The 27,251-nt window shown below is 35.0% G+C and overlaps 2 protein-coding genes across 3 annotated transcripts in view; both read left to right on the forward strand.

The window, feature by feature from the left end:
* Positions 1 to 13,479, forward strand: LOC140749493 (O-acyltransferase like protein-like). Of its 2 annotated transcripts, XM_073082560.1 has the most exons (15): positions 1 to 132; positions 1,257 to 1,335; positions 1,805 to 1,939; positions 2,295 to 2,607; positions 2,796 to 2,972; positions 3,918 to 3,997; positions 4,866 to 5,059; positions 6,444 to 6,558; positions 7,473 to 7,687; positions 8,630 to 8,823; positions 9,909 to 10,047; positions 11,038 to 11,224; positions 11,746 to 11,888; positions 12,722 to 12,830; positions 13,341 to 13,479. In XM_073082560.1, exons 4-15 carry the CDS (start codon positions 2,309 to 2,311, stop codon positions 13,352 to 13,354), a joined length of 1,866 nt encoding a protein of 621 aa, XP_072938661.1. In that variant the 5' UTR covers positions 1 to 132; positions 1,257 to 1,335; positions 1,805 to 1,939; positions 2,295 to 2,308; the 3' UTR covers positions 13,355 to 13,479. The 2 variants fall into 2 exon arrangements, with proteins under 2 accessions (XP_072938661.1, XP_072938662.1); XM_073082561.1 differs by lacking the exons at positions 1 to 132; positions 1,257 to 1,335; positions 1,805 to 1,939 and having other exon boundaries at positions 2,467 to 2,607; positions 2,801 to 2,972.
* Positions 13,375 to 27,251, forward strand: part of LOC140749617 (uncharacterized) — a 19,108-nt gene continuing 5,231 nt past the window's right edge. The window contains exons 1-18 of the mRNA XM_073082724.1: positions 13,375 to 13,424; positions 15,012 to 15,357; positions 15,558 to 15,746; positions 16,200 to 16,279; positions 16,638 to 16,831; positions 17,252 to 17,366; positions 18,386 to 18,600; positions 18,760 to 18,953; positions 19,885 to 20,020; positions 20,726 to 20,912; positions 21,092 to 21,234; positions 21,534 to 21,642; positions 21,792 to 21,861; positions 24,629 to 24,937; positions 25,198 to 25,386; positions 25,647 to 25,726; positions 25,904 to 26,097; positions 26,333 to 26,447. Coding sequence (XP_072938825.1) covers positions 15,050 to 15,357; positions 15,558 to 15,746; positions 16,200 to 16,279; positions 16,638 to 16,831; positions 17,252 to 17,366; positions 18,386 to 18,600; positions 18,760 to 18,953; positions 19,885 to 20,020; positions 20,726 to 20,912; positions 21,092 to 21,234; positions 21,534 to 21,642; positions 21,792 to 21,861; positions 24,629 to 24,937; positions 25,198 to 25,386; positions 25,647 to 25,726; positions 25,904 to 26,097; positions 26,333 to 26,447 — 2,827 coding nt within the window. The 5' untranslated portion in view covers positions 13,375 to 13,424; positions 15,012 to 15,049. The remainder of the gene's footprint in view (positions 13,425 to 15,011; positions 15,358 to 15,557; positions 15,747 to 16,199; positions 16,280 to 16,637; positions 16,832 to 17,251; positions 17,367 to 18,385; positions 18,601 to 18,759; positions 18,954 to 19,884; positions 20,021 to 20,725; positions 20,913 to 21,091; positions 21,235 to 21,533; positions 21,643 to 21,791; positions 21,862 to 24,628; positions 24,938 to 25,197; positions 25,387 to 25,646; positions 25,727 to 25,903; positions 26,098 to 26,332; positions 26,448 to 27,251) is intronic.

Here is a 27,251-nt window from a genome sequence, read left to right on the forward strand (position 1 = left end):
ACAGTGTCAGTGTGTCAGTGACATTATTTTGTTTTGTTTTGCTCCACTTTAAAACTTAATAAATAATGAAAACAATTAATGTTACTTTCGTCATATGCAATGGATGTTGTAATAAATATCATGCACGAAAAGGTAAGTTCACTATTTCTTTTTTAATAATTTATTACTAGCGAATATTTTGATTTGTATGTCAGTTCGAGATTTCCTAAACTTCTGTTAAAACGATGTATTAAACTCAACCTTTAATACTTATTTTATTAACTTAGGTTTTATGGCAATTTCTCTGTACCTTACAGTATAGGCCTATAATCTTTTAAACTGCGAGGCATATCTTTACTTGTACAATTTATGTATTTTATGTAGACGCACAGGTCACCGGCATTCTTGAAAATAAAATAAATTTAGCCAAATGCGATATGAACTCGCACATTGATGATTGATTGATTGGTGTGGTAAGGGAGACAGACTTTTCCGAGGCGTTCCAGCTTAATCCTCAGGGGTAACGGCGCATCTGTGGCCGACCTCAGGTAGGAATATCTAATCCTATCTGAGATTGATTACAGATGTCCATGGGCGGCAGTAACCACTTACCATCAGGTGTACTGTATGCTCGTCTGCTACTATTATATTATAAAAAAAAACATGGTGATTTCCGTACTACCGAATTTCTATTTATTTTTCAATAAGAAAAGTGAAAAATGCCGAAAAATAGCAGTTTCTTGTATCAGCGACCCCCAGTTATTTTCAAGTTTTTTTTTTCCAGTATTTGCTATAAGGGCTACCCTTCATACATACATACATTTGACTATAATGTGATGCGTAGGCATTGTATTGTTGTATTTGAATTTTCTTTATTTTCACTTAGTGTTCAGATTTATTTTTCAAAAAATAGCAATAAGATGTATAAGTTATTGTGTAGCTCATTATCATAATTCTGACACAACCATGTTAGTCCTCAGAAGAGGAAAACTTTCCGTCATTCGTTTGTATTCGTTTCTCTCTTCTCTTTGTCATTCTGTATGAAGTTTGTGTACGGAACATCTGTATGTTCGTGGCTTCATGGGTGAATCAAGTGGAGTGCAAGCTTGTTCACCATATATAAACAAATATAATAGAAAGTTCCATATTGATCTATTTTTAAAATTTCTTCTCTGTAGCTAATAGAATACATAATTTAATATAGTTCTTAGGATATCTACAAATATGAGTTCTTTATGATGTTTCATTTTGTAATACAATAATAATTTAATTTTCAGGAAAGAATATGAACCAAATAAGCACATTGAATATGGTGAGATGGAGAATAATCACTGGCCGTCTTAAATTATCTAACAAGTAAGATAAATTTGTAAATTTTATGTATAACAAAATTAAAAAATATTTCTTGTTCGTATATTTGATGATGTCCCCGTAAAACTGCTAGTCCGCTCTGAATATAGAGATAAATCACATTGCCATAGCAAATTGTATGACTATATCTGCTCACAAAAACTTCAGAGCGGACAAAGCGGACTTCAGTTTGAAGTACAAGATACAGAAGGTAATGCAGAATTTTAATGTAAATAATTCCTCTTTTATGCTATCCGGAAATCATAACTGCAGGAGCTGATGCACGTGATAAGATAAAAAATGAATCACATATTTCCCTATATACTTGACTTAGGTATCTAATCTATAGAGTGGGGAAGCCTTTAATCGTTAATTTATTAGTATATACATTAGTTGTAGTTTACTGCCTTCAAAATGAAGACTGAAAAGTTTTTACCTATATTTCTAATAACCACATTTACATTGATTGTTCAAGGTTATGAAGACTTGGATCTAGAGCCACATAATGGAGCATTTGATACGGAATTGTATGAAGATGTGTTGAGTATCCCTAAATGCTTATCACAACTATTGTTATTGACAACAAGTAATATTTTATTGCTGGTACGATGTAAGTATATGTCAGTTATTTTATTCAATTTTTCTGCTTTTCCTGATATGTGGCTAATCTTATTTTGGTTTTACCTGACTGCACCAGTACTAAATCTACCAAAATCCTAAAATATTTCAAGATTCCTATTTTAAATATTTTAGTATAACCAATTATTGAAGTGCTTATTTTTTCTATTTATTATATTTAAGCAGTCAGTTTTTGTTACTTATTATATTATAATAATTGATTATTTAGTAAATAACTAATATTTACACAGAATAAAAAATATTAATATTCATTATTCTACAATTGGTTATTTGGAGTTAAAAAAATGTTATGTAATCTATATATTAATATATTTATCTGTTTACAGTTCTGGATGCTGGCATGAGGGTACCAAAAAACATCCTTTTAGGCAATAACATTGACCTAGGCAGCTACCATGAATGTTTAGGCATACATGAGAGTGTACGTAAAGTATTGATTGAAGGAAAGTATTGTATGCTGAAGATTCCGTTGTACCAGAACTTTAGCCTGATACATTTAAAAAATTTGGATGCCTTCTCCACATTAGATGCAGAGAATTTGCACTTGTATGAAGAAGTTGCAGAACGTTTGAAAGAATTGGATGCTTTAAAAAGTCAATACATAAATATTTTAGGAGGTGATTTGGGAGATCATGTACGGTGAGATCGTTTTTCATACTTTGTTGTAGGATAATGGATAAAATTGCAATAAGTGTCTTTCCACTTGTATGCACTTCTATGAGTGGCGAAAATGGATCCTGACTGGACACCATGCTTGTGCAAAGAAAGCAGTTTATTTGTGTGCAGAGTGTACATAGCTTAATAATATTTATTGTTATTTTCAACAGAACAGTACCACACATTCCTTACCTAGATCGATTGAGCATAAGATTAGCAGTATGTATACCTAAGCCATGCAGTACTAAGCTGTTTTTGCAGACAATTGTGCGCAAGTTTAAATATACGGAACAATTCTGCCGCTTAAAAGATGACAAACCATGGTCGACGGCAGATACGATTGCTGTGTAAGTGTTTTATGAATGTTATTTTAATTGTTAAATGTAAGTAATCAATGTCTACCATCGTCAATCAAATTGTAATGACCCTGTTAATAACGAATCATATTGTCCATAAACATCTATGATCCTTATTAGATGTAGATATCTACACATTCTGTGCCAACTCTAAGACAAGACTTAATTAATTACAAGATTAATGCTTCCATTCCCTACTGTATTACTATACCTCGAATTAACAACTTAGCAGTCATATATATCACTAATTGAAAGCCAAAAAGGTGTGGTTGTGCATCAGTTGGATTAAGAATAGTATGTTACATTTTTAATGCAGTCATTATTTACGTATAAATAAGACATATTATAAGTACCTTCATTTTGTTATAATTCCGAAATTCCAGTACATATTATGCACATGCAATTAATACTCGATTATAATGCTATTTGAGTATCTATTATTTATTTTTCATTGAAATACCAACGGATTTTACAGAAAGTAATATCAGTGACGTTACGTCTGACTATAAAAACATAAGTATCCCACTTATATTGAAGTGTAGCTAGATTGTAACTGCCTTACTCATTTTATTATACCTATGAGACAAGTGGCTTGAACGTAATTTTGATAAGTAACTATTGCTAATCATATCACATATGAATCCAAATCAAGATCCTTTGGTATTCGAAAATAAATGTTACTGTGATCGGCAGACATAGCACCCCTGGTCTATATTGAACTGTTACAGATTTCTATGAGCTGCAATAACCACCAATCAGGTGCACGTTATTTCCAATTTATAAAAAAAAGTCTGTAGAAGAACTTGATTTATGACATCAGTAACAATAGACCATAGATTAGTAAATATTACTTACTCCTAACAAGCATGTAAAAATTAGTCGTATAATTGTAACTATAATAATATATTAATAGGAAGTATTGTTTCATGATTCCAGAGTGGTGTTCGTTATAATAGGCTTGCTGACGGTAATGAGTACTTCCGTGGATGTATGGTATACAGTTATTTTAAAAGGAGGTAATTTTATTCTAAAAATCTGTGATATATTAAAACATGAAGGGTTTTTGTATTTTTGATATACGTAATACGAGTATACTAGGGTTTGTGTTCAATTCAGAGTAAAAAGCGTGGGGTGGATTTTACTGCGGTTCATAACTAGTCTCTCATAGATAATTCCCAATAGAATGATTGTAACATTTAAAATATCAAGCACCCCACGCTTTTTACTCTAAATTGAAACTCTTTACTCTTAAACTGTTTGTCATTAAACATTATTTTCTAGTTCTTAGTTCGATTAGCAATAGAAGCGTGTGTTTTTAGTTTTTTTAACTATTATTTATTATAATATTGGAGTAGTAAATGAGCGTGCAGTCCATCTGATGTTAAGTGGTCACGCCCACAGACATCGCTACGTTGTTACTGCGTTCTACTGAAACAGAATAAGTGCCGCGGTGGTATTTTACCTCGAAACTTTACTAAATCTAATTGTACTTATGTACATTACATACCGTTGTACAAGCCATTCGGATTCGACTAAAAGTAAATTTTAAACAATTTTATAATTCAATAAATGTTACATTAAGGTTTTAACAGAGTACTGTTTGTTAAGTTTGGCTACTAGGTTAAATTTTTCATTCTTCCTGACGTAAATCCGAAATAGACATTAATAAAAAAATAAAACTAATATTCAAATTAAAATAATTCAAAATTTCCAATCGTTTGCGATCGGAAAGGAACAACTGATTTCGATGCGTAGGTTCTAACGAATTGATTCACTTTAAGTTATTATATCTCCTACTTGGTTTCTAATGAGTGTACTACTACTAGTGTTACTAGTACGTACTAGATAATAAACATATTTTTATACCCAAATTATATATTTCAGATCCAAAAAACGTGAACATCGTGTACCGGTCTTTCTCTGTTTACAACAATACACGTCGTTTGGTGAAGTATACACCGAATCCTAACGCGATAGAGTGCTTGGACGGCGTGAGGGTGCTGGCGATGCTGTGGGTCATCATCGGACACTCATTCATCACGCAATCGTATTTTTACAACAATCTTGATCTCCTCCATGTATGTAACATCTGTTATTTATGTATTTACTATGGGGCCGTTCAAGTATTACGTAAGCAGATTTATTACAATTATTTACTCCCCCATCCCCCTTGTCAGCAAAAGTAAGAAAAGCTCTTACCCCCTCCCCCATGCTTACGTAAACATTTTTCAATTAATGTATTGTTTTTTGTTTTTTTTATATTATAATTATTAATTTTAAAAATGCCTAAACGTATGCATGATTTGCGGCAATCCCGAAAATGCGTTTCGCTTTCAAGTAAAGACAATGTGAGGGTCGCCATTCGTGTAAACAAGTAACAAATTACCGATGACGTAATCATCATCTAGACTCCCCTACCCCCCATGTCATCCAAAATAAGCAAAGCAAAGACCCCTTGCCCCCTAAAAGCGCTTACGTTATACTTGAACGACCCCTATCTGACCCGGCAAACGTTGTGTTGCCATATAAATAAAACAATGTTAAGGGTGAACAACCCTTATCACTTAGGGGTATCAAAAATAGGTCGTAGCCGATTCTCAGATCTACTGAATAAGCATATAAAATTTGGTGAAAATCGGTAAAGCCGTTTCGGAGGCGTACGGTAACTAACATTGTGACACGAGAATTTTATATATAAGATTGAATCTCCAACATACTGTACACTAGTGCGCTAGATATTATACAAACTCAAGTTGGTATAGGTCTAAGTGCCAAGACAATTATAAACATGAAAATTAACAAATGTCTATATAAAAGCTATATTATTGATTTATATCGCAAACATAATATCGTGAAAAAAGAATTAAAGAAAGAAGAGTTAAAGAATAAATTATCATCTCAAAAATAATCTCAGAATTTGAAAAATATTGCAATTACATCAAATTAAATTAATTAGTTGTTAAGAAAAGTCAATTTTTTAGTATTTAGGGATTATCCACTTTGTTAATTATGAATTTGTTACAACTTTTAATGAAATTCGCACATATGTAGATGTGATGTTAATGTGACGGATGTAATATCAGAAAGTGTAATGTACGAGTATCTTATCCAGATATAAGATACTACCTTATTATTTCATATTTTTAACAGACTTCAAAAAGGAGGTGGTTATCAATTCGGCCGGTATCTTTTTTTTTATATTTAACTGTTTATTGTTTATGGTTAAATTTATATAAAATAACTGGGATTTCCTGTGCGGCAATTTAATTATGTAATTTCGAATTTATGAACAAGAAAAAATTATACTATACTATACTTAGGACTATACTATACTTAGAATTATACTATACTTAGGACCTTTTTTGCTGGCAAATTTCGGAGACCATTTTGAATTAAAAATCTTAATTTATTATTTTCTCTGCAAGTCTGGATAACATACATGGATATTATTCAATTTTGCAGTGGTTAACATCGCCGCAAGCACTATGGATCCAAGCGGCGCCCATTACTGTAGACACTTTCTTCATGTTAAGCGGATTGCTTATCGTATTTACAACAGCAGAGAAATTTACATCGGGTAAGTTTTTACTGTGTATTAGAAATTATATTTTGGTTCCTAATTAATGATTGAACTATTTGATTATTTCGTGTATTTTTTATTTCTAATTATGTCTATTTTCTATTGATTTAACTGAAACGGCATCACCGTTTACTTTTCTGCCGTATGGTATAGTCCGCGCCAAACTTCAAGTCCTGTATTCTATAAGCGATAACCGGATCATCTCAATCAAGGTCGTGTTCCGGTCCGGTAGTTGTATAACTACTACTATTGCGTTTGTGAGGCATTGGCGCAAGCTGTAATCTCGCAAACAGTTTTAAAATAAAATTAATAAATAAATTAATAATAAATAAATAATGTCATAAAGTCATATGATATCATGACGTCACACCGAGCACTGGAGGGGCGGTTAGTGTCATTGGCAGTTCGATCGTACTCTCCGATCGATGCGCACGCGTTCCACTTGTTCGGTGGAACGTCTTTAATAATGCATTCATAATAATAAAATAAAAATTAAGTCTGAGTTCATACTTTTCGGTGTAACAATTTATCATATGGGCCTTATTGGATATAAGGAACCTTATATACCTTCCTCATTGATGAAAAATCTGACGAGACTAATGCGTTATTGCTAACAAAAATTTAATTGCATTTTATTTCATTCAATGATATTATTGCGGCGCTTTAAGGCAAAAAAAGGAATAAATTCGGGATCCCTGTATAAGCCATCATTTTCAGTCTCACAAGATTGCCTTATCGAAAATTTATATTCTAGAAATCTGAGTATTTTAAAGATATTATCTCTTATTCCCGCTGCCGTAAAAGTAAGGAATTATTAAGAATTGATTTTGTTAAGAATTTGTTGTCATTAAGACTGCTTCAAAATGATAAGACTGCCTAAATGTAACATTAGCTAAATTCTGTCGTTCCAGTAACATTCCTGAAGAATCTCCACCTGTTCTACCTGAACCGCCTGCTGCGAATGTTCCCGATCCTGGCCACGGTGGTGCTGTTAGAGGCCTCGTTTTTCCATCGCTGGTTGGATGGCCCGATGTGGAATATGGTGGCCTTAAACACGGAACACTGTCGGACCTACTGGTGGACAACACTCCTGTACATTCAGAACTATATCAGCGCACCAAACTTTGTGAGTGAAATCCAATCCCTATCCTAAATAATATACTGGCATATGAATGAATGAAATTCGAAGAACTATAATTTGAAATGTATAATGCTAGCTCGAAAGGATTTGTGAAATTAAATTCACCATTTCTTGGTAGAATGTACTGTTTTCTAACATATGTATGTCAAGCATAATATTTTTGGCACACACTACCAAACCCAAATGGTTCGAAACATTTCAACATATGAGGAGGTGTCATTGGGTTCGTTTAATTTGTTACAATGATAAACGCTATATTTTTAAGCCTTTGGATTTTTGTTTTTTTTTTCTATGATAATTACTACTTATATAAGGGAGTAGTGTAATCTATATAAGTAATTAAGAAGAACATTTTAGTATCAAAACATACGCCGAAGATGTTAAGCATTTTATTTGCATAATAATAATTCAATAAAAAACTCATTTATTTTTGAGATGAAGTGAATGTATAATTGTTAGAAGGTGGTAGAGCTCTTAGTAGTTCGATTCCAGTGGCAACACCGCCACACATATTTCTGCCTCATAACAGCAGTGTTAAGCGCTGATGTGTTCTGGTTTGAAGGGTGTAGTAAGGGAGACATACTTTTCCGAGGCGTTCCAGCTTCGTCCTCAGGGGTAACGGCGCATCTGTGGTCGACTTCAGGTAGAAATATCTAATCCTATCTGGGGTTGATTACATATGTCCATGGGCGGCAGGATCCACTTACCATCAGGTGGACTGCATACTCGTCTGCTACTCTTATATTATAAAAATAAATTATAGTTTAAAAACTAGAAACCACGCTAAAATCGCACAAGGAAAATCGTTAATCCTCATTCCTCCTTAACACTGCTATTAAGAGGCATAAATAACCATAAAGATTCGACTCCGGTGGCACCACCAACCTCAAGTTATCTACTACTAATACTATCTGCTGTTAACACCAGTGCATAAGTCCATCATGGTACCTGGCAGTGGACGTGCAGCTCCACATGCTGTCGCCGCTGGCACTAGTGGGTGTGTTGACGGGTGCCCGGCGGGTGGCGTGGGCCACGCTGGCCACCACGCTGGTGGGCGTGCTCACCGCCGCTGGTCTCTACTGCTTCCACATGGGATTCACCGCCAGCTTCACTGGGTTGGGGTGAGTGAACATGTATGTGTTTTACCGACTTCCCGAAGGTTGGGTTGGGTTAGGTTAGATTAGATGTCCCCTCCGAGGAGCTGCCACCTTGTCGTGGTGGAGGGGCTCGTGTGGCCCTACGATCCCCAAGGCTATGCCGGTAGGAATACCCATACCGGATAGGTTTGGTGGGGAGGGTCCAGATTAAGAGCGGCTCACCCTTGTCGGGACTAAAAATGGTTCCGTCAGGCGGGGAAGGTGTACGGAGGCTTTGGCGGAGGACACGGGGGCGTCCTGCGTCAAAATAACATTAAGCCTCGAGGTGCCGTGCGCGGTGTTCCCGCGCGCACCTCAAAGATGTCGGGATCGAGTAGCTCCAGCTCCATCCCACCCAGAGATGGGCCCGGTTGTGGGCGGGCGCCGTCGGGACCGCGGACGAATGTTTTTAGCGTACCCGCAGTCCCGTCAATGGGCGGACAGAGGAACACCATGGGGTTTTAGCCGGTAGGAGTCCGGCATATCCTCTCCGCTTTCCCCGCGGCTGAGAGGGGCATGATGGGTTTCCCCATGTATAAAAAAAAGGTTAGGTTAGATGTGCAATCACTTTGATATAACTTGATATGCTATTAAAAGAAGGTTAATAGGTCATTACTAAAAAAACTAAGAAAATATAACAGACTTATATGTACTATAAAGTACAACATAATTTTAATAAATGTCCTTGTACCACATAACTGTGAAGGTCCAGTGGAATAGATTGAGCTCCACTTAATAATACTCTACTAAACTGAAATTTATTTAATTTAGTTTAATTGTTCTACTCTTAGTGATATATAAGTCTGTTGGATTATTTATTATTTATTTTTATTTGACTTAAGTTCCCAAAAAGAATATCATTTGAATATCACTGACCCGTCTGAATGCCACCCATGGGTATCTGTAAAAAACTTCATGTAGAACAGAAGTTTCAACTAAAGCCGATCTCCAACTTCGTATGGAATAAATGCTCTTCCTGAAGTTAATCACAGATGCATCGCTACTTCCGAGGTTCGAGTTGGAACGTCTTTACCACCTTATGCTCTAATAATAGTTTTTCTTTCTTTCAGCCCAAGTATTGATGAAAGGATTTACTACTTTGTGAATTACTACATAAATACGCTGACTCGGGCGTCGCCGTTTATAGTCGGAATGATGTACGGTTACCTGTTACATTTGTATAGGAGACGACGGTTATTTATCTCACATGTAAGTATTTTTATAATAAAGTGTGTCATGTATTGTAATACAAAGTGTTGATGGGAAATAAAATTGTAGTGCGTTACTTAAAAGCTTGCAAAAGCTTGCTTGCAATAAAGTTTGTTTACTCCCATATTGTAGTTATGTCTTTATGTGTCTAAAAAAAAATTGACTATTTCTTATATCTGTTAGTTTTCAAATGTGTGGAATGACAGAGATACTTGCATAAGGAGTTCCAACTTAGTTCTCAGAGATTGCAAAGCGTCGGTACAGTTGATAGGCGGCAGTTAACACTTACTAGGTGGATCGCATGTTCGATTGTTACCTTAATGTCATCAATCTGGCCAAGGCCAAGTTGGCGTCAAAAAAGCTGAGTGTCTTAAACAGAGCGAAGCAGTACTTCACTGCGGGGCAACTCCTTTTGTTGTATAAGGCACAAGTGAGACCCCACATGGAGTACTGCTCCCATCTCTGGGCAGGGGCGCCCCAAGACCAACTTAACCCACTTGACTCCGTGCAGAAACGCGCGATCCGAATCGTCAACGACCCCAGGGCCTCCGATCGGTTAGAACCTTTAAGGTTGCGGAGGGACATAGGTTCCCTCTGCGTGTTCTATCGGCTTTACAATGGTGAGTGTTCCGAGGAACTATTTGACCTGGTGCCTACGTCACCATTCCTCCATTGCACCACTCGCCGAAGGATGAAGTTCCATCCACACCAACTGGACTCGTGGCGGTCCTCCACGGTTCGGTTTGCACGGACGTTCTTGCCACGGACGTGCAAGATGTGGAATGAACTTCCTTCTGAGGTATTCCCGGAGCGCTATGACATGGGGTTCTTCAAAAAAGGTGTAAAAAGAGCTCTCCTCCAAAGCCGGCGATGCATTGACGACTCCTCTGGTGTTGCAAGTGTCCATAGGCGACGGTGACTACTTTCCATCAGGTAGCCCGCCTGCCTCATCGTTTAGGTATAATTATAAAAAAAAAAAATCAAATTCAGATGCTGAACACGTTCCTATGGGTGTTTTCTCTGGCTATCCTCGGTTTCGTCGCGTACGCAGTGCTACCAACCTTGCAAGCTAGCTGGAATAACAGAGTACTCGACATTCTCTACAACACTTTACTGAGACCGATGTGGGCTGCGGCGATGGGGTGGATCATATTCGCTTGCGCAAAGGGTTATGGGGGTAAGGATATTATTTAACTATAAATATTTTGCTATACTATCTGTAATGAAATCAGATAGGGACTATAGTTCGACTAGGAGGGTGCCACCCCTACACACGTTTCTAAAGTGAAACAGTTCTAGTATTTCGGTGGGAGCGTGTGCGTGGCGGCTGATTATAATCAATGTTGTTGATGGAGTTGGTTACAGATGTCGGCCAGTAATCACTTACCATCGGGTAGATTGCACGATTGATATCTTAAGATGTAGCCTATGGTTACACCCGTAATTTACAAATATCCAAAGACATCTCATATGTTAAATAGTAAATACGTTCAGCCGTTTGAACTGTCGGACGTGCCCAAGAATGAGATCTACATATTACTCTCGGAAAACATTACCCTCCGCAGTCTAAAAAAATTAAAATTAAAAACGTGTTTGTTTTTGTAAAATTAATATTGTTTACAGACACTGTAATAAATCAATCTATCAAGATGATTTCTGTCGCTGAACTATACATATTAATAGTTCACAAATTTTCAGGTCCAGTGAACTGGTTCTTATCTTTACGAGTGTGGAAGCTGCCATCTCGGATATCATACGCGATGTACCTGTTCCATTTCTCGCTGATCTTAACGATGAACGGTACACGCACGGAACCGATTTGGTTCTCACCCCTGAATATTGTGAGTATAGTTTGTTTAATTCATATATTTTATATTTATTACGAATGTAATTAATTAAATGTTATGGATGGTTAAACAGATATTTAAAACATTTATCAAAACACTCACGCCATATTAATCAGTCATCGTAAATGAAAAGATATAATATCAGTGTTAGAGAAAAACATATTTTTACGCGTATTCGCGTTACGCAAGCTATAAATGCGTTTATAAACGTTGTATAGAACTACGATTCTGATTCTGTTTGGTCATAATATATGATGATATATATGACATATTATAATAAAAAACTAGTCCACTTAAAAATATAGTTTACTAGTTCTTGCCCGCGGCTTCGCCCGCGTTTAAAAGAAAATAATATGACATATAATCGATTATGATATGAAAATAATCGATTTTTTTGGTCCAAAAGATCGATTCTCCGAATAAGCGATCTTAGATCGCCATCCCTAGTTCCCGTAGGATTTCCTGGATAAAAACTATCCTATGTCCTTTCTCGGGTCTCAAACTATATTTGTACAAAATTTCAGTAAAATCGGTTCAGGGGTTTAGGCGTGAAGAAGAGACAACCAGACAGACAGACAGACAGGCAGACAGAGTTACTTTCGGATTTATAATATTAGTAAGGAATAGTAAGGATGTCACTCCTACAATTTAGGCGAATCAAACGACACCTCACGTGTTGAAATCCGTTAAGTCCTTTCGGATGCAAGGCGTGATAAAGAATGAGACAGTCATACTTACATTACTCGAAAAACATTTCTCTCTGCAATCGGTTAAAACCACCATAATGCTTAAACATACAATTTTTACTCGTATTTTTTTGGTTTCAGATATTTTTATTCTTCGCCTATGTATCGATAACGTTTATAGTAGCTTTCATTGCAACAGTTTTAATAGATTCGCCAGCGATGATGTTAATAAAAAGTTCCATGGAAAAAGGTATGTAAGGTACATTATAATATGAAAGTCATTGTAATCGATAATTTACTAATAAATAGACAAACGTCTGGAGTTTCTTGTAATATAAGATCTATCAAGCAAAAGATCATGCAGTCATGATAAGATGTCGCTGCAACCCGTGTATATCTGTAACCAACTCAATTTAGAACAGGAGTTATTCCTGAAGCTGATCACAGACGATTCCAGTCCCAAGGATTAAGATGGTTTTTATTTAATTTATCCTTTAAATATCTAATCTACGCTATACGCTACCGTCTATACTCTATCCGCTATACGCTGCTAGCACGAGTCAAACAAAAGGCGGATAGCGTTTATGCGCGGATAGACAAAATTATAAATTACCAGTTTTTAAGGCGTTCGTTTTATAAGTTAGGAATAAAAAATATAGTTTGTTAATAAATAATCATTTGAAGCACTCTTCATAAAGGGCCATCAAGTCAGGTAACGATGTTTCACAATACCCTATTATAAAAAAAAAACTTTTTTCAGGTAACAGAAGATAAACTGAAACTAACATCCACAACTGACTAATTTTTCCAAGACTCATCTCATAAGCAGACCTGGGCGAATTAGGTTAGTTTTCTCTGACACTCAGTTCGTAGGGGTGTAAAGGATAACAAATAGTTGTACCTGATTAGTGCACGCATTGTATATCGCATTGTCTTTCAAAGATATGTTTATGTGCTTAAGTTATTATGTAACAATAGTTAATTAATATTTAATAATTAATTAGTAGATTTTATGCGAAAGAGTGTAGGACCAAAATGAAAATGAAAGTCATTGTATTAAAATAAAATGATTGATATAAAATCTTTTTTGTTTATAATGCTCTATACCAAAATATATTGGAATGGCTAAAGTTAACCCTCAGATAAGTACAGAATTTTGGTGGTCTTTGTTGGTATTATTTTCGATATTATACCATGAATAAAATTTCAGTATGTACCAGTAAAAAAAATAACAAATATAAACGCTGAATGTCTAATCGTATTTTTTAAATTAGGAGTTCCTTGGCACTTGACGTTAAGTCAGACATTTCGCTGGATTGGGTCAAAAATCTGGCTGTAACACATCTTATGTTACACTGCTGTGCAGGGGTCTGTCTTCACAGTTAGAGATACACTGGGCTGGTTTAATATGGATAAGTAGAAAAAAAAACATGTTAATGACCAACCAGTGTCGATTTTAAACCATCGTAAATACCTCCAAAAAGGATTAATATAAATATAATACGTATAAAGAAATTGAAGTAGTTTGTATCGGAATCTGCATCTTATCACAAGATATAGGAATTAATATATTGAAGTTGTTGTATTAAATGATTATTTTAATTAGTACAACAAAAAAAACCTGATAAGATTATAAGATTTAGATTAGATGCCGACCTTAAGACTTGAATCCTATTTGAGGTTGTTACGGATATACGGTTATGGATCTCAACGTTTTGCTCACTTCATGTCGATGTGCATAATCTTTAAAACGCAGTTGACGTTAAATCACGACATATGTGCGACACGACACGTCGACACGACGTGCGAACGTGAATAAATGAGAGAGGGGCGCAAAAAATATTAGGATCCAGGCAGGCGGAGTCGCGGTCTGAACCATGTATTTGTAAATTTTATTTCGTATTTTTTGTAAATTTAAGAAGAATTATTGATAATAATTCTTCTTAAATTTACAATATATATAAGATATCATAATTTTATCTTATGTATGTAATGAATTGATTTTATTATGAGATAGAAAAATGTGCTTACTGAATTTAGGTTCGGAAAAATCCATTTGGAGATAACATTGAAATTAATGATAACGATAAATATTGTTAACGAATATTAAAACCTTATTTTGGTATTTCACATGGGCTCGTTAAGTGTTATGTATTCCTGTTAATTAATAAGAAAAAATACTCCAAGTAAATAAAATGGAGTTTAGAGTGATACATATTGCAATAATATGTTTTCTTTGTTTTAACGTCGTACACGGTCGATTAGCATTAGAACCTCAAGATGTAAGACGACCTTTTGATCAAGATTTATATGAAAGAGTTTTGGACGCCGAATCGTGTCGAGAGCAAATTAATTATATATCGAGGAACAACACGTTGTTATTCCTTCGCTGTAAGCAACTTAATATATTTAGTCATTTATGATTTTGTAGATCAGTGGTGGTAAACATTTCTCTAAATTTCCGCATCTATGTATGTAGTTCTGGACGCTGGCATAAGAATACCACGTGGTGTTCTCAACGGCAATCTCGTTGATTTGGGCAACTATTACCAATGTCTTGGGATTGATGAAGAAGTGGAGGACATGAGGATCGAAGGGAAGTACTGCTTCATCCAGGTACCTGCGGACCAAGACCTACATTGGCCAGAGTTTCGAGAACAGTCCAGATGGTTCGACCCAAATGAGTTGAAGCTGGATGAAGAAACACAGAAGAAGATTCAGTATTATAATACGATTATGTCCAACGCACGGACGGCCGCAGGTTTTGAGGATGAAAGGTGAGATTTTATTTTTTTACTAAACTTGTTTGTTGTTAATTTCTAGACTTGATAGTTTGATCGGAAGTTCAAAAAACGTTAAAAAGCTAAAAAACAGATAGTGTAATGTAATGTAATGATTGTTTGTCCACAATTATAAGTGTTATATTTTTTCAAATCTGATTTGATGTGTTATTCAATAGTGGATTTATTCTTTGCAGATCTGGCGCTATTGATGCCTTTTCCGGGATGGTATTTAGGCTCGCAGTATGCATACCCAAACCCTGTACGACAGAACAAGCGATAGCATCATTGTTGTTTAATGTGAGCGCGGTGGAATTCAAATTTAACGAGGAGTTCTGCCGACTGCCCAATGATAAACCTTGGGTGGCAGTAGATACTGTTGCTGCGTAAGTCGTTTTTTTATTCAACACTTTAAATTTCTTTCAATACTTATTACCTATTATACTTCAATACATATAACACTTCCTAAATATATTTTAATTTAATCGAAGAAGCAAAATGGGTAGCGTAATTGGTGGGTTGCCCTATAGCACAGATTAATAAATAGTTACTACGTAATCTATAGTTACCCCACGTAAGGTAAGGTAAGCGATCATTACCAGGTATAGACATCTATAATATTATGTTTGGTGTTTTACCGGATGCTAGTCACGGAATGTGTGAATCAGAACACATAGCGTTTATCACTTATGTTATTACACACTAACGTGCACTTCGGTGAAGTCGAGATGTAAAGAGTTATACCATTTGTAAATCTTATATAGACAGTCATATATGTATGTGATGTCACCACCAAAATAAAAAAAGATTGAAATAAAATTTATTTTACGTTGTTTTAGTGTGGTGTTCTCTCTCATTGGATTTCTTACGCTACTGAGCACTTGCTACGATCTCAATCACACTTTGGTACTAAAGAGAGGTATAAAAAATATTAAATATGTCTCTAAATTAATGTCGTCTAAGCTTATTTACACATGTATTAAGTAAACATTGAAGTATATTTTTGGGATAATGTTATTTTTTATATTTTCTAAGCTTATGTGCTTATTTCCGTAACATAAAGATAATTTGAAACTAAGTGCCTTGGAAACTACTTGAACCCTTTAGAAAACTGCATTATAAGTAATTTAGCCTTTAATTGTTTCTAATTCGGTGCAGTACACGCGCGTAAAACGCCAAATATAATGGCTTAATCTATTATCTTATGATTATCCGTCTTATCATATCTTCAGAAATATGACACTTGGTTTATAATCTATACTAATATATCTCCATAGATCTGAAAACAGCGAACACGATCTGTACATCATTCTCTCTCTACACAAATACGCATCGTCTCTTGACGTTCAAGCGCAGTAGAGGGACACTGGAATGTTTGGACGGCATCCGAGTGCTCGCTATGATGTGGGTCATCCTCGGTCACTCATTCACCATGTTCGATTTTACTTACAATATGATGGATGTATGGTCGGTAAGTACTTGATATTGGCTTGGTATACTGTAGTACTAACCAACAACGGATAGTCTAGTCTAATTACCACGCTTTTATTAGCTCGACCTGTATGTATGTATGTAATGGAATTTTTGAACTCGATTTTTACCCAATTTTAACGGTCCAATAATTTAAAATTGTTATAATATTTTAATTATTTTATCCCATTCTCCTGATCAGGATCGTCAGAAATCAGGATTAACGATTTTTCTTGTGTGATTTTGGCGTGGTGTTTAGTTTTAAAACTATAATTATTTTAACATTAATTTTCATTGAATAACATCGATTAATAAATTACGTAATACGTTTTACCGTAATAGTATTTAAACAATGCTTGGTGCGTACATGGTATATTTATCACTTGATCTTGTATTAATTATTATGTATTGTACATTTCAGTGGATGACGGGTTTCGACGGGCTCTGGGTAACAACAGCGCCTATTACTGTAGACACGTTTTTCACAATATCTGGAGTTCTGCTCGTCTATACAACCGTTGGAAGATTTAATGGATGTGAGTCAAAGATATATTAAGTATAGTCCGCTTAAAACTGCTAGTCTGAATATAGAAATGAATCTCGTCGCCATAGTAAATTGTATGACTACACCAGCTCGCAACAACTTCAAAGCGGACTAGCACCGCCCGGACTATACACGTTTAACATCCTCTAAGAATTCCTTCCATAAGGATTCCGTCAAGTTTCAAAAACAGCTATCCAATAGTGGGTTTAATAAGATATTTCTACCTTCACTATGAAGTATGGGGGAGATGTTTTGTTTTACCTCAATTAATGTGTGGTCGTATAATTAGTCTAAAGCGCTACAGATAAATCGATTATGTAAGAATTCTTGTGCTTATCTATTATCATAATTAAAACCCCGTGAAGCATTCTATAGCTCGATAAGATATAGGAGCACCTGGCACTAATACTGGAAACATTGCAAAATCTGGTGATTGATATAAGCCGAATTAGTTATATCACATAGATAATTCCTATCATAATTCCGAAAAAAATAAAACAAAAATATTTTCATTTCTCTTTTGTTTAAGTTACTCTTAATTTGTTAAAAGTTGGTATTTAATAATATTGATTACCAGATTTAGTTTGCAGCTCTGCCGTGCTAGTTTTTCACACTTTTGGTTTAATTTTTGACTATATCTAAGTAAGTTATATTTCTGGTTGAACATCTGGGTGAACATGTAAACTAAAATTTTTCATTTAACGCCCGTAGTTTGAATTAGTTTAATCGTTGCTTAAGTTATAAAATTAGCCTTTCCCGTATATTTTAATGATGAATCAGTCAGTCTGTTATTCAGTTGTACATGTTTATAAGTATAGTAACTACTATTTGACAGGTTTTATGATTGTAATTTAAACTGAACTATTTTATTCAAAATAATAACCTGCCAGCACGTTACAATTACGATTAAGCATCATGTTGCAATCTAGCTTATTGAAATACCAATAGTCTACGGTGATAAAATTATTCATAGTTTCAGCTTGACTTTGATCTATAATTGATCAATTTCAGATCAACTCCTCAAACGACTCCACTTGTTCTATCTCCACCGACTCGTGCGCATGTTTCCTATTCTCGCGGCGATCGTGCTTCTAGAAGCTTCTTTTTTCCATCGGATAGCAGATGGGCCGTATTGGGACACGGTTGCTAGAAATACACAGAGGTGTAGAACGTTTTGGTGGACTACGCTACTGCATATACAGAATTGGGCTAATCCACTGAATTTGGTTAGTTAGTAGTAAATATGTCTTACATTTTATTAAAGAAATAGAATTGAATTTTGAAGTTGGTAGAACCCTTTGTAGTTTGACTTCAAAAGTACGAATGGCTTTGTGAAGTGTTATTATCTATTTTTATTTAATTTACGGCTAAAATTTCATTTCCAGTGTCTCCCCCAATCGTGGTACATAGCGATCGACATCCAACTGTACATAGTGTCGCCCATAGTACTCTTCTGGGTGTTGAATGGCAACAAGAAGCTTGCTTGGACAGCATTAATTGGGGGTCTATTGGCCATATTCACTGCATCCACTATATTTAACTTTATTATGAAGCTACCTGCTGGTACAATTGCTTTCTCGTAAGTAAAATGAATAAATAATTATAATTATATTCTAGGGTAGGGTTTATTTATTGCAAAATACACACACAACTTTAATAGAATATAAGCTATATGTGATGCCCTGAGAGGGCGTCGCAAAATACTAGACGTAGCAGCATTAATTTGCATTAGGTTTCATTTCCATGATAAATATAGCAGAACCTACAATTATAATTTAATTAATGATATTTTGTACTGCACTTAGAAATATTAATAACTAGTTTTTGCCCGTGGCTTCGCCCGCGTTTAAAATAAAATAATATGACAATAACATACTTAAAACTAAAAATTCGTACCTTTATTGGAATGACAGTGGCGCCGTCTGACGAAAATTGGTTGTACCAACTCTGAAACCTTCATGGGCTCATGGACAACAACTTTGGTAAAGATCACTTGATCAATTGCATAGTTTCGATTCAATCCTTACTAATATCGATTAAAATAATCGACTTTTTGGTCCAAAAGATCGATTCTCCGATTAATCGATCTTAGATCGCGATCCCTAGTTCCCGTGGATAAAAAAATTTCCGGGATAAAAACTATCCTATGTCCTTTCTCGGGTATTAGACTATCTTTGTACAAAATTTCATTAAAAATCGGTTCAGTGGTTTAGGCGTGAAGAAGAGACAACCAGACAGACAGACAGACAGAGTTACTTTCGGATTTATAATATTAGTAAGGATTCTGATTCTGATATCGCTTTAAATGACGTATGAACATTTTTTCTGAGTTAATTTCTTTTCTCTAGCTATCCTTAAATAGCTATTTTTTATTCTTCAATATAAATAATCTAAATACGCTATCAAAAATATCAGAAATGCTTACTGGTTATGAGCCTCATTTATCCTGAATCATGAATAATATAATTATCTTTCTTACTTTTCTAATAGTAATATTATCTTTCTTGCAGGCGTATGTCGGAAATGGGCAACTTTAGGATGCACTACTACTTCAATACGTTGACTCGAGCCTCGCCTTTCTTCATGGGGATGGTATTAGGATACATCTTGCACCTGTGTCGTGGGAAGAGAGTCAAAATTAATCCCGTATGTTTCTACATTTTATAACATTTATTTATCGTTGCATCTATCATTACAGGTTTACTTAAGTTAAAGCGATAGAGTAGCCTAATTATAACTACGTTAGATAAATTACATAGAATATTATATAAACACTAGTGGTGCCCGCGGCTTCGCCCGCATTTTAAAGAAATAATATAACATACATAAAACGGAAAATTTGTACCTGCATTGGAATGTCAGTGGTAGATGGCACCAGTGTCGAAAATTGGTCTTACCACCTCCCAAATCCTTGGACTTGGACAACAACTTTGCTAAAGATCATCACTTGATCAAATGCATAGTTTCCGACTCTATAACTACTTACGAATTAAAAATTAATTAAAAAACCTTTTCCCACGGACTTAATTGTGAATCTAAACCATTCTCAAGTCCCCTTGAACACACACAACAAAATTCATCAAAATCAGTCCAGTCGTTTAGGAGGAGTTCAGTGACATACACACGCACATAAGAAATATATATAAAGATATAGGTATAAGCGTGCAGCCTGTTGATAAAAGGCCAATGTTGCTCATGGATATATTTATTTAATAACTCTGGTAGGATTGTCTCTCTAATTAAGGGCCAAGGTGCTTATACAGTAGCGATTTACATTACAGGCATTAACTAGAAACATTTAGATATCATTGTAACTTAAATTTCTTTAAATAAAAATGTGCTTCGTTACAGATTGTAGTGCTGATGTTGTGGATTTTTGCATTAGCGCTTTTCGCGACACCGTTCTACACGACATACTTGATCGTGCAACTCGACTGGGACAATCAAGCGGTGGATAGTTCTATAAACTCCTTCCAGAGGTCGATATGGGCGCTTGCACTTGGATGGTTGATATTCGCGTGCGTGCAGGGATATGGAGGTAAGCAAACTCTACAATGTGTATGTTATTAAATTGAAATGAGATATTGAACGATATAGTGTTTTGTTCGCGTGCAGTTTAACACCACAACGTACAAATAACAGTCAAACAATTAAAACTAGGAAATAATCAATAAAACAAAATTGAGAATTAATGAGAAATAATCTTATACTTTGCAGGTCCAATAAACTGGTTCCTGTCGCTGCCGATGTGGAAGCTGCCGTCTCGTCTGTCGTACGCGATGTATCTGTACCACTTCTCACAAATATTCATCACGGGTGGTATGCAATTGACTCCTAACTATTTCTCCGTGCCTAGTATGGTAAGTGACTTTTCATCGCTTAATAATGTTATATTATATTTTATGACAAAATTAACTGACCCTGTAAATGTTCTACCGTTTCGGGTAGTTTGCGTGATAAGTTTGTCTTCTTCATTACGTTTAAGCGCTTTGGTTTAAATTCAGAATACACACACTGCTATAATGTATTAAGTGCAAAATTTGTGATTGTATAATTAGTCACCGAACTGGCAATACCTATTGTAAATTCCAGTAAACTTAAGAGCAAGCAACCTATTTGTTTTTTTAAACAATTTCTCATTTTAAGTGTTTCTTTTCAGACGTTCAACTTTCTTACTCAGTTCACGTTAACTTTTATAGTGGCTTTCGTCCTTGCAATAGTTATAGAAGCGCCGTTTAGTATGTTGTTCAAAACTATGCTCGAATCAGGTAATATGAATATAAATATGTAATAATTTAGGCATACACGAATAATTTAGCTGTTTAATGCTTAATTACGTTTCTACACATAGATCGTTCGAGAAAATTACTTTAATTTAATTTTGCAAATGAAAGTTAATTGAATATTTTTTTTGCAGGAATGAAAAAACCTAAAGCGTCAACTGAAAATGGTACAATGGAGAAGAATAACGCTAAAACCATAGATTAGTAAAGATACTTCGCCGCCTTGAAATTAAATGAAGCCACAAAATGCTGATTTGTTTGTTATTTTTTAGAATTCTTAACAAATAAAAAACTTTTTTTAGAGAAAACTTAAGAATAAATAACTAAAACTGCGTAATGTACATAATAAATAAATAAGTATTTCAAATATTTTAGGGACATTTTAGCACGGAGACGTGTCAAAACTTTTTTACGCAACTATTACATACATTTTCTTGTTAGGGAGTGAGTAATATTTACCAATCTATGGCTAAAACTTAATTTATATGCAACATAGGCTGGAGGATAGTGTGTGGATGACCAAATCCAATACTGTAAAAATATAATTTACCTAGACGGTAATCGAACGAGTATAGCTTGAACAATAAAGACCTACCTTGATACCTAAATTCTAAGTATACTTAACTACTGTATAAAAATTAAGCAATATTTATTAATAAGTAAATTATTAAATGAGAATAACAAATATATTAATAAGTATATAATGAATGACAATGTGAAATATTTTATGTATAATAATTTTGTGTTTAAATGAAGTGTTTGTAATAAATATCACGTGAAAAAAGAAAAAAATCATTTTGTTTATTTATAATTACCTATACCATTACTTGTCAAAATTGTTTTATATAATACTTTTTCTTACAGGAAATAAGAAACCTAAATCAGTAACTGAAAATGGGACGATGGAGAAAAATATTAAAGGATTACAAGTAATATCCAGTACCTGATTAGTTAAAGTTGATCTTGAAAATTGCTGTATAAAAATAACGCGTGTCTAAAGTCTAAAGAGGATTGCTATTAATTAGCTGCTAGTAATTATTATAAATCCGATTGATTAAAAATAATTATCTGAAAAGGAAATCATTTAGTTTATTTCACCTACAATAGGCGAATATATGTTGAAGCCGTCAAACCTTTTGGGTTTTAGGGCGTGCCAAGGAATAAGACAGAAATACATATACATTAAAATAGTACTAGTCTCTAGTCTGGTAAAAGTAAAAATATTCTCCATTAGTATTATTGATATCAGTAGAAGGTATTGACGTCAGTAATATCTATGCCAGTATCATGATCAGTATTAGTGTTTATAATGAATAACATACATGTTTTAGATACTGCAATGACGTCAGTTGTATTATTTATGTGAATTATCGTGTGTGCGTGGTAAAAAAAATAAGAAAGTACACAATGTAGTGGTAGGAATAAATATAATATAAATTATCTTTGTATTGTTTTCTCCACAATTTTGTATACAAATTAAAAAATAATGTCTGCACATAAGTGTAGGATCGTGTTTGGAATTAGTCTTTGAAAATTAGGATATATCGTTGGGTTATGTCAATGTAAACCGCCACTTAAAAAAGCCACTTAAAAAAAAGCAACAATTCTTGTTTACAGCTCTGGGCTGTGCAAGGTTTTCTCCCACAGGCAGTGGTTACATAATAAAAAAAACACATGTCAGAGGCCAATCGGGTCGTTTTCTAACAGCATGACAAACGATACAAGCGTAATTACTGTTATGTGCGTGTAATATAAAAATAGGTTTATTTTATCAGAATCGGCTTAATCAACCAGAAGATCTTATATAAATTTAAATATTGAACTGTATTAAATGATTACATTAATCAGTTCTGCTCAAGGCTGATCCCACGTAGGGCTCGAATCCTATTTGAGTGTTTATATACCTTTATTCATGAGAGATAGTGAAAATGTACTGTACAAAATTTTATATCGAGAATGAATATATTCATTATTCGATCAGGATGCCACCTGTAAGTTTTGGGAAAGTGTTTTTTGGCATTAACAAATTACAGTATTAAAAATACAGACATTAAGAGCCACCTTCGTAGGTATTGAACACAGTCATGTTCAACCATAGGTAATAACCTATAGTCTCTACCGATTTTTTTTTACTTACAAAATCGTTAAAAACATGCCAACGATCATAAATATAATATATTAATAACACTATTACATTGGCTAAGAGGCGTGTGTGGTGTGGAGCCTCTTATATAAGAAGAAGTGTACAGGCAAGTGAAGTCGCGGTCTGAAGCATGTTTTTAACGAATTTAATTTCAGGCGGTGATAGTAAATGCACACGCGGGCAAAATGGCATTATGTAAAAGACCATCACTTTATCTGTGATTTATGTAGTTAATGAATTGATTTTAGATAGAAAAAAATACCTACTGAACTTACACCGGGAAAAATCAATTTGGAGATACCATTGAAATTAATGATAACGATAAGTAGTCCTTTAAAGAATATTTAATTGGTACTTTGGTATTAAACATGTGATTATGTGATTTATATCGATTATTATTTTTTAAACGTACTCGGAGTGTTGTCGAATATGGAGTTTAAAGTCCTAAATATTGCAATAGCTTGTTTTCTTTATTTTAATGCCGTGAATGGTCGATTAGTAATAGAACCTCAGGATAGAAGGCGTCCCTTTGATCAGGATTTGTATGCACGAGTTTTAGACGCCGAATCATGTAGAGAACAAGTGAGATACATATCAAGGAGAAATACATTGTTGTTCCTTCGCTGTAAGTATTTTCTTATACCCGTTACATGTGTTTAACTCAGCTTTTTTTATAACTTAAATAGAATTTATTTGAATATTATATTTTTATGTCGGATTCTTGGGCTGAAAAAATAGCCACTTGCAGTCTTACTAACTTAACTTCTCAGTTATTTATATAATCTCATGTTTTTCATATTATTAAACATTCTAATGACTTTCTGTTATTTTTTTAATAGTTCTTGACGCTGGTATAAGAACGCCGAGAGGTGTCCTAAACAGCAATCTCGTTGACTTGGGAAACTATTACCAATGTCTCGGGATTGATGAGGAAGTAGAGAATATGAAGGTCGAAGGAAAGTACTGCGTAATCCAAGTACCGGCTGACCAAGACCTACACTGGCCGGAGTTTCGAGAACAGTCCAGATGGTTCGAACGGACTGATTTGACGCTGGATGAAGAAAGCAGGAAGAAGATTGAGTATTACAATGAGATTTTGTCCAGCGCACGGACTGCTGCTGGTTTTGAAGATGTAAGGTGAGATTTTTATTTATGTACTTCTCTTAATTTCTATTCACGGCTTGACACACATTTGGTCGTGAACTTTCCAACAAACTTTAGATTGATGTATTATCTTGATGTAGCTGTTATGGGTGTGCAACCAGTAAATTAGGTCATTTTCCAGATTAGGCCTTACAAATTGACTTTGAACGTCAAGTAGCGCAATAAAAATTACACATTATGTTCCGTCAAATAAATGATTTTATTGGTTTTGACTCAACTGTGATTATTTGCAGATCTGGTCCAATTGAAGCGTTTTCCGGCGCGGTATTCAGGCTAGCAGTATGCATACCCAAACCCTGTACGACACACCAGGCGATAGCATCATTGCTGTTCAATGTGAGCGCAGTAGGATTCAAATTCAACGAGGAGTTCTGCCGACTGCCCAGTGATAAACCTTGGGTTGCAGCGGATACTGTTGCTGTGTAAGTTATGTCTTCTGTATACATTATATCTAGATCCAAGATATAGTATATAATAATATATTTCTCATCCTGGATTCCGAGTCCATTACTACTCCTTAGGATTAAGTTGAAATGTCACCAGTAATCAGACAATTGCCACACTCATTATAACCAGAACACTTAACGTTATAAAGAAGAACAACGCATGTGTGGCGTTGAAGCCTACGGCCCTACTTCTGGTAAATGATAACTCGTTCAGAATTTATTTTATCCTGTTTTAGTGTCGTGTTCTCTCTCATCGGACTTCTGACTCTTCTGAGCACTTGCTACGATCTCAATCACACTTTGATTTTGAAGAGAGGTAAAAATAACAAACTGATTAATATCGCTCAAAAATTTTTGTTTTATATATAAAAATCGAAAAATATATGGTTTGCACCTATCGTTCACGCGCAAAAATCCTATCTTACCTGATTGATTTATTAATTTCTAAAGATCCGATATTGTCAAATTATTATCCATTATAATATCTCCATAGATCCAAAAACGGCGAACATGATCTGCACATCATTCTCCCTCTACACGAATACTCATCGTCTCTTGACGTTTAAGAGCAGTAAGGGCACACTGGAATGTCTAGACGGCATCCGAGTGCTCGCCATGATGTGGGTCATCCTCGGTCACACCTTCACCATGTACAACTTTACCTACAATATGGTGGATGTCGGGTCGGTGAGTATTTTATAAGGTTTTTTTTTGTGAATAATAAAGCTTTTTTTATTATTTTGGTATTCTATTATTGAATCTATGATTAAACTATAATCGCGTCGAAATAAGACATACTCGTATCTACTCATCGTAGTTATTCTACGTTAAAACTTTTACAATGTACCATGTTCAATATCAAATTAACCATTATTATTGTTGTATATTTTATAATGATTTATTTTATGTTATGCCATTGCAGTGGATGATGGGTGTCGACGGGCTGTGGGTTACAACAGCCCCCATATCTGTAGACACGTTTTTCATGATAGCTGGAGTTTTGCTCGTCTATACAACCGCTGGGAAACTTAATGGATGTAAGTCGACTTATTAATTCAGGGTCCATAAATACACTGTTTATCGTCAAATAAGTTAAATTTGATGACTGTGTCGCAAATGCGCTCGTTTGCGAAAGGCTCACGAGCTGCATGTGTGGATTATGTAGCGCTGTTTGATGGTCATGCGCGTGTTTGCACCCGCCCGTCGTATGCCGCTTCTCAAGGCTCAATCTTTGTGAGCCTTTCAGCTTGTGTAAGATCTAGAGGATGAAGACGTTTTTTTCCAATTTTCTACTACTATTGAACTAAATTGACAATTATCACCAAAAGCAACGTTCTAAATATCGATAGGTAATAAATTGCGCGCTCGCGATCTGTATGCGCTCAGATCGCGCGTATTGTGCGAGCTTTACGTGTGTTGTAGTTAAAAACGCGGGCTAAACAGACTCTATAATTATACGCGGTGCATTTGCCAGATTTGTATGCAATAAGATTTATGTATTTTTTTTTTATAATATGGAAGTAGCAGACGAGCATGCAGTCCACCTGATGGTAAGTGGCTACTGCCGCCCATGGACATCTGTAATCAACCCCAGATAGGATTAGATATTCCTACCTGAGGTCGACCACAGATACGCCGCTATCCCTGAGGAATAAGCTGGAATCTCTTGGAAAAGTATATCTCCCTTACCACATCCGTCAAACCAGAACGCTTTAACACTGTTGTAATGAGACAGATATAGGTTTGGCGGTGGTGCCAAACCCCACGAACACATGAACATACATACATTAATAACAAATAGGGTACTGTCTTAAATGATAGAAAAATAGATTAATAACGGA

This window comes from Epargyreus clarus, unplaced genomic scaffold (genome assembly GCF_041222505.1).
Source record: "Epargyreus clarus isolate Ecla_fem2 unplaced genomic scaffold, WU_Ecla_fem_2.2 ptg000018l, whole genome shotgun sequence".
Classification (NCBI taxonomy): Eukaryota; Metazoa; Arthropoda; class Insecta; order Lepidoptera; family Hesperiidae; genus Epargyreus; species Epargyreus clarus.

Coding starts and splice junctions, on each gene's coding strand:
- LOC140749493 (XM_073082560.1), top strand. CDS start 2,309: ATGAGGGTACCAAAAAACATCCTTTTAGGCAATAACATTGACCTAGGC. Junction 6,559..7,472: donor AGCAGAGAAATTTACATCGG/GTAAGTTTTTAC, acceptor CTGTCGTTCCAG/TAACATTCCTGAAGAATCTC. Junction 7,688..8,629: donor ATATCAGCGCACCAAACTTT/GTGAGTGAAATC, acceptor TGTTAACACCAG/TGCATAAGTCCATCATGGTA.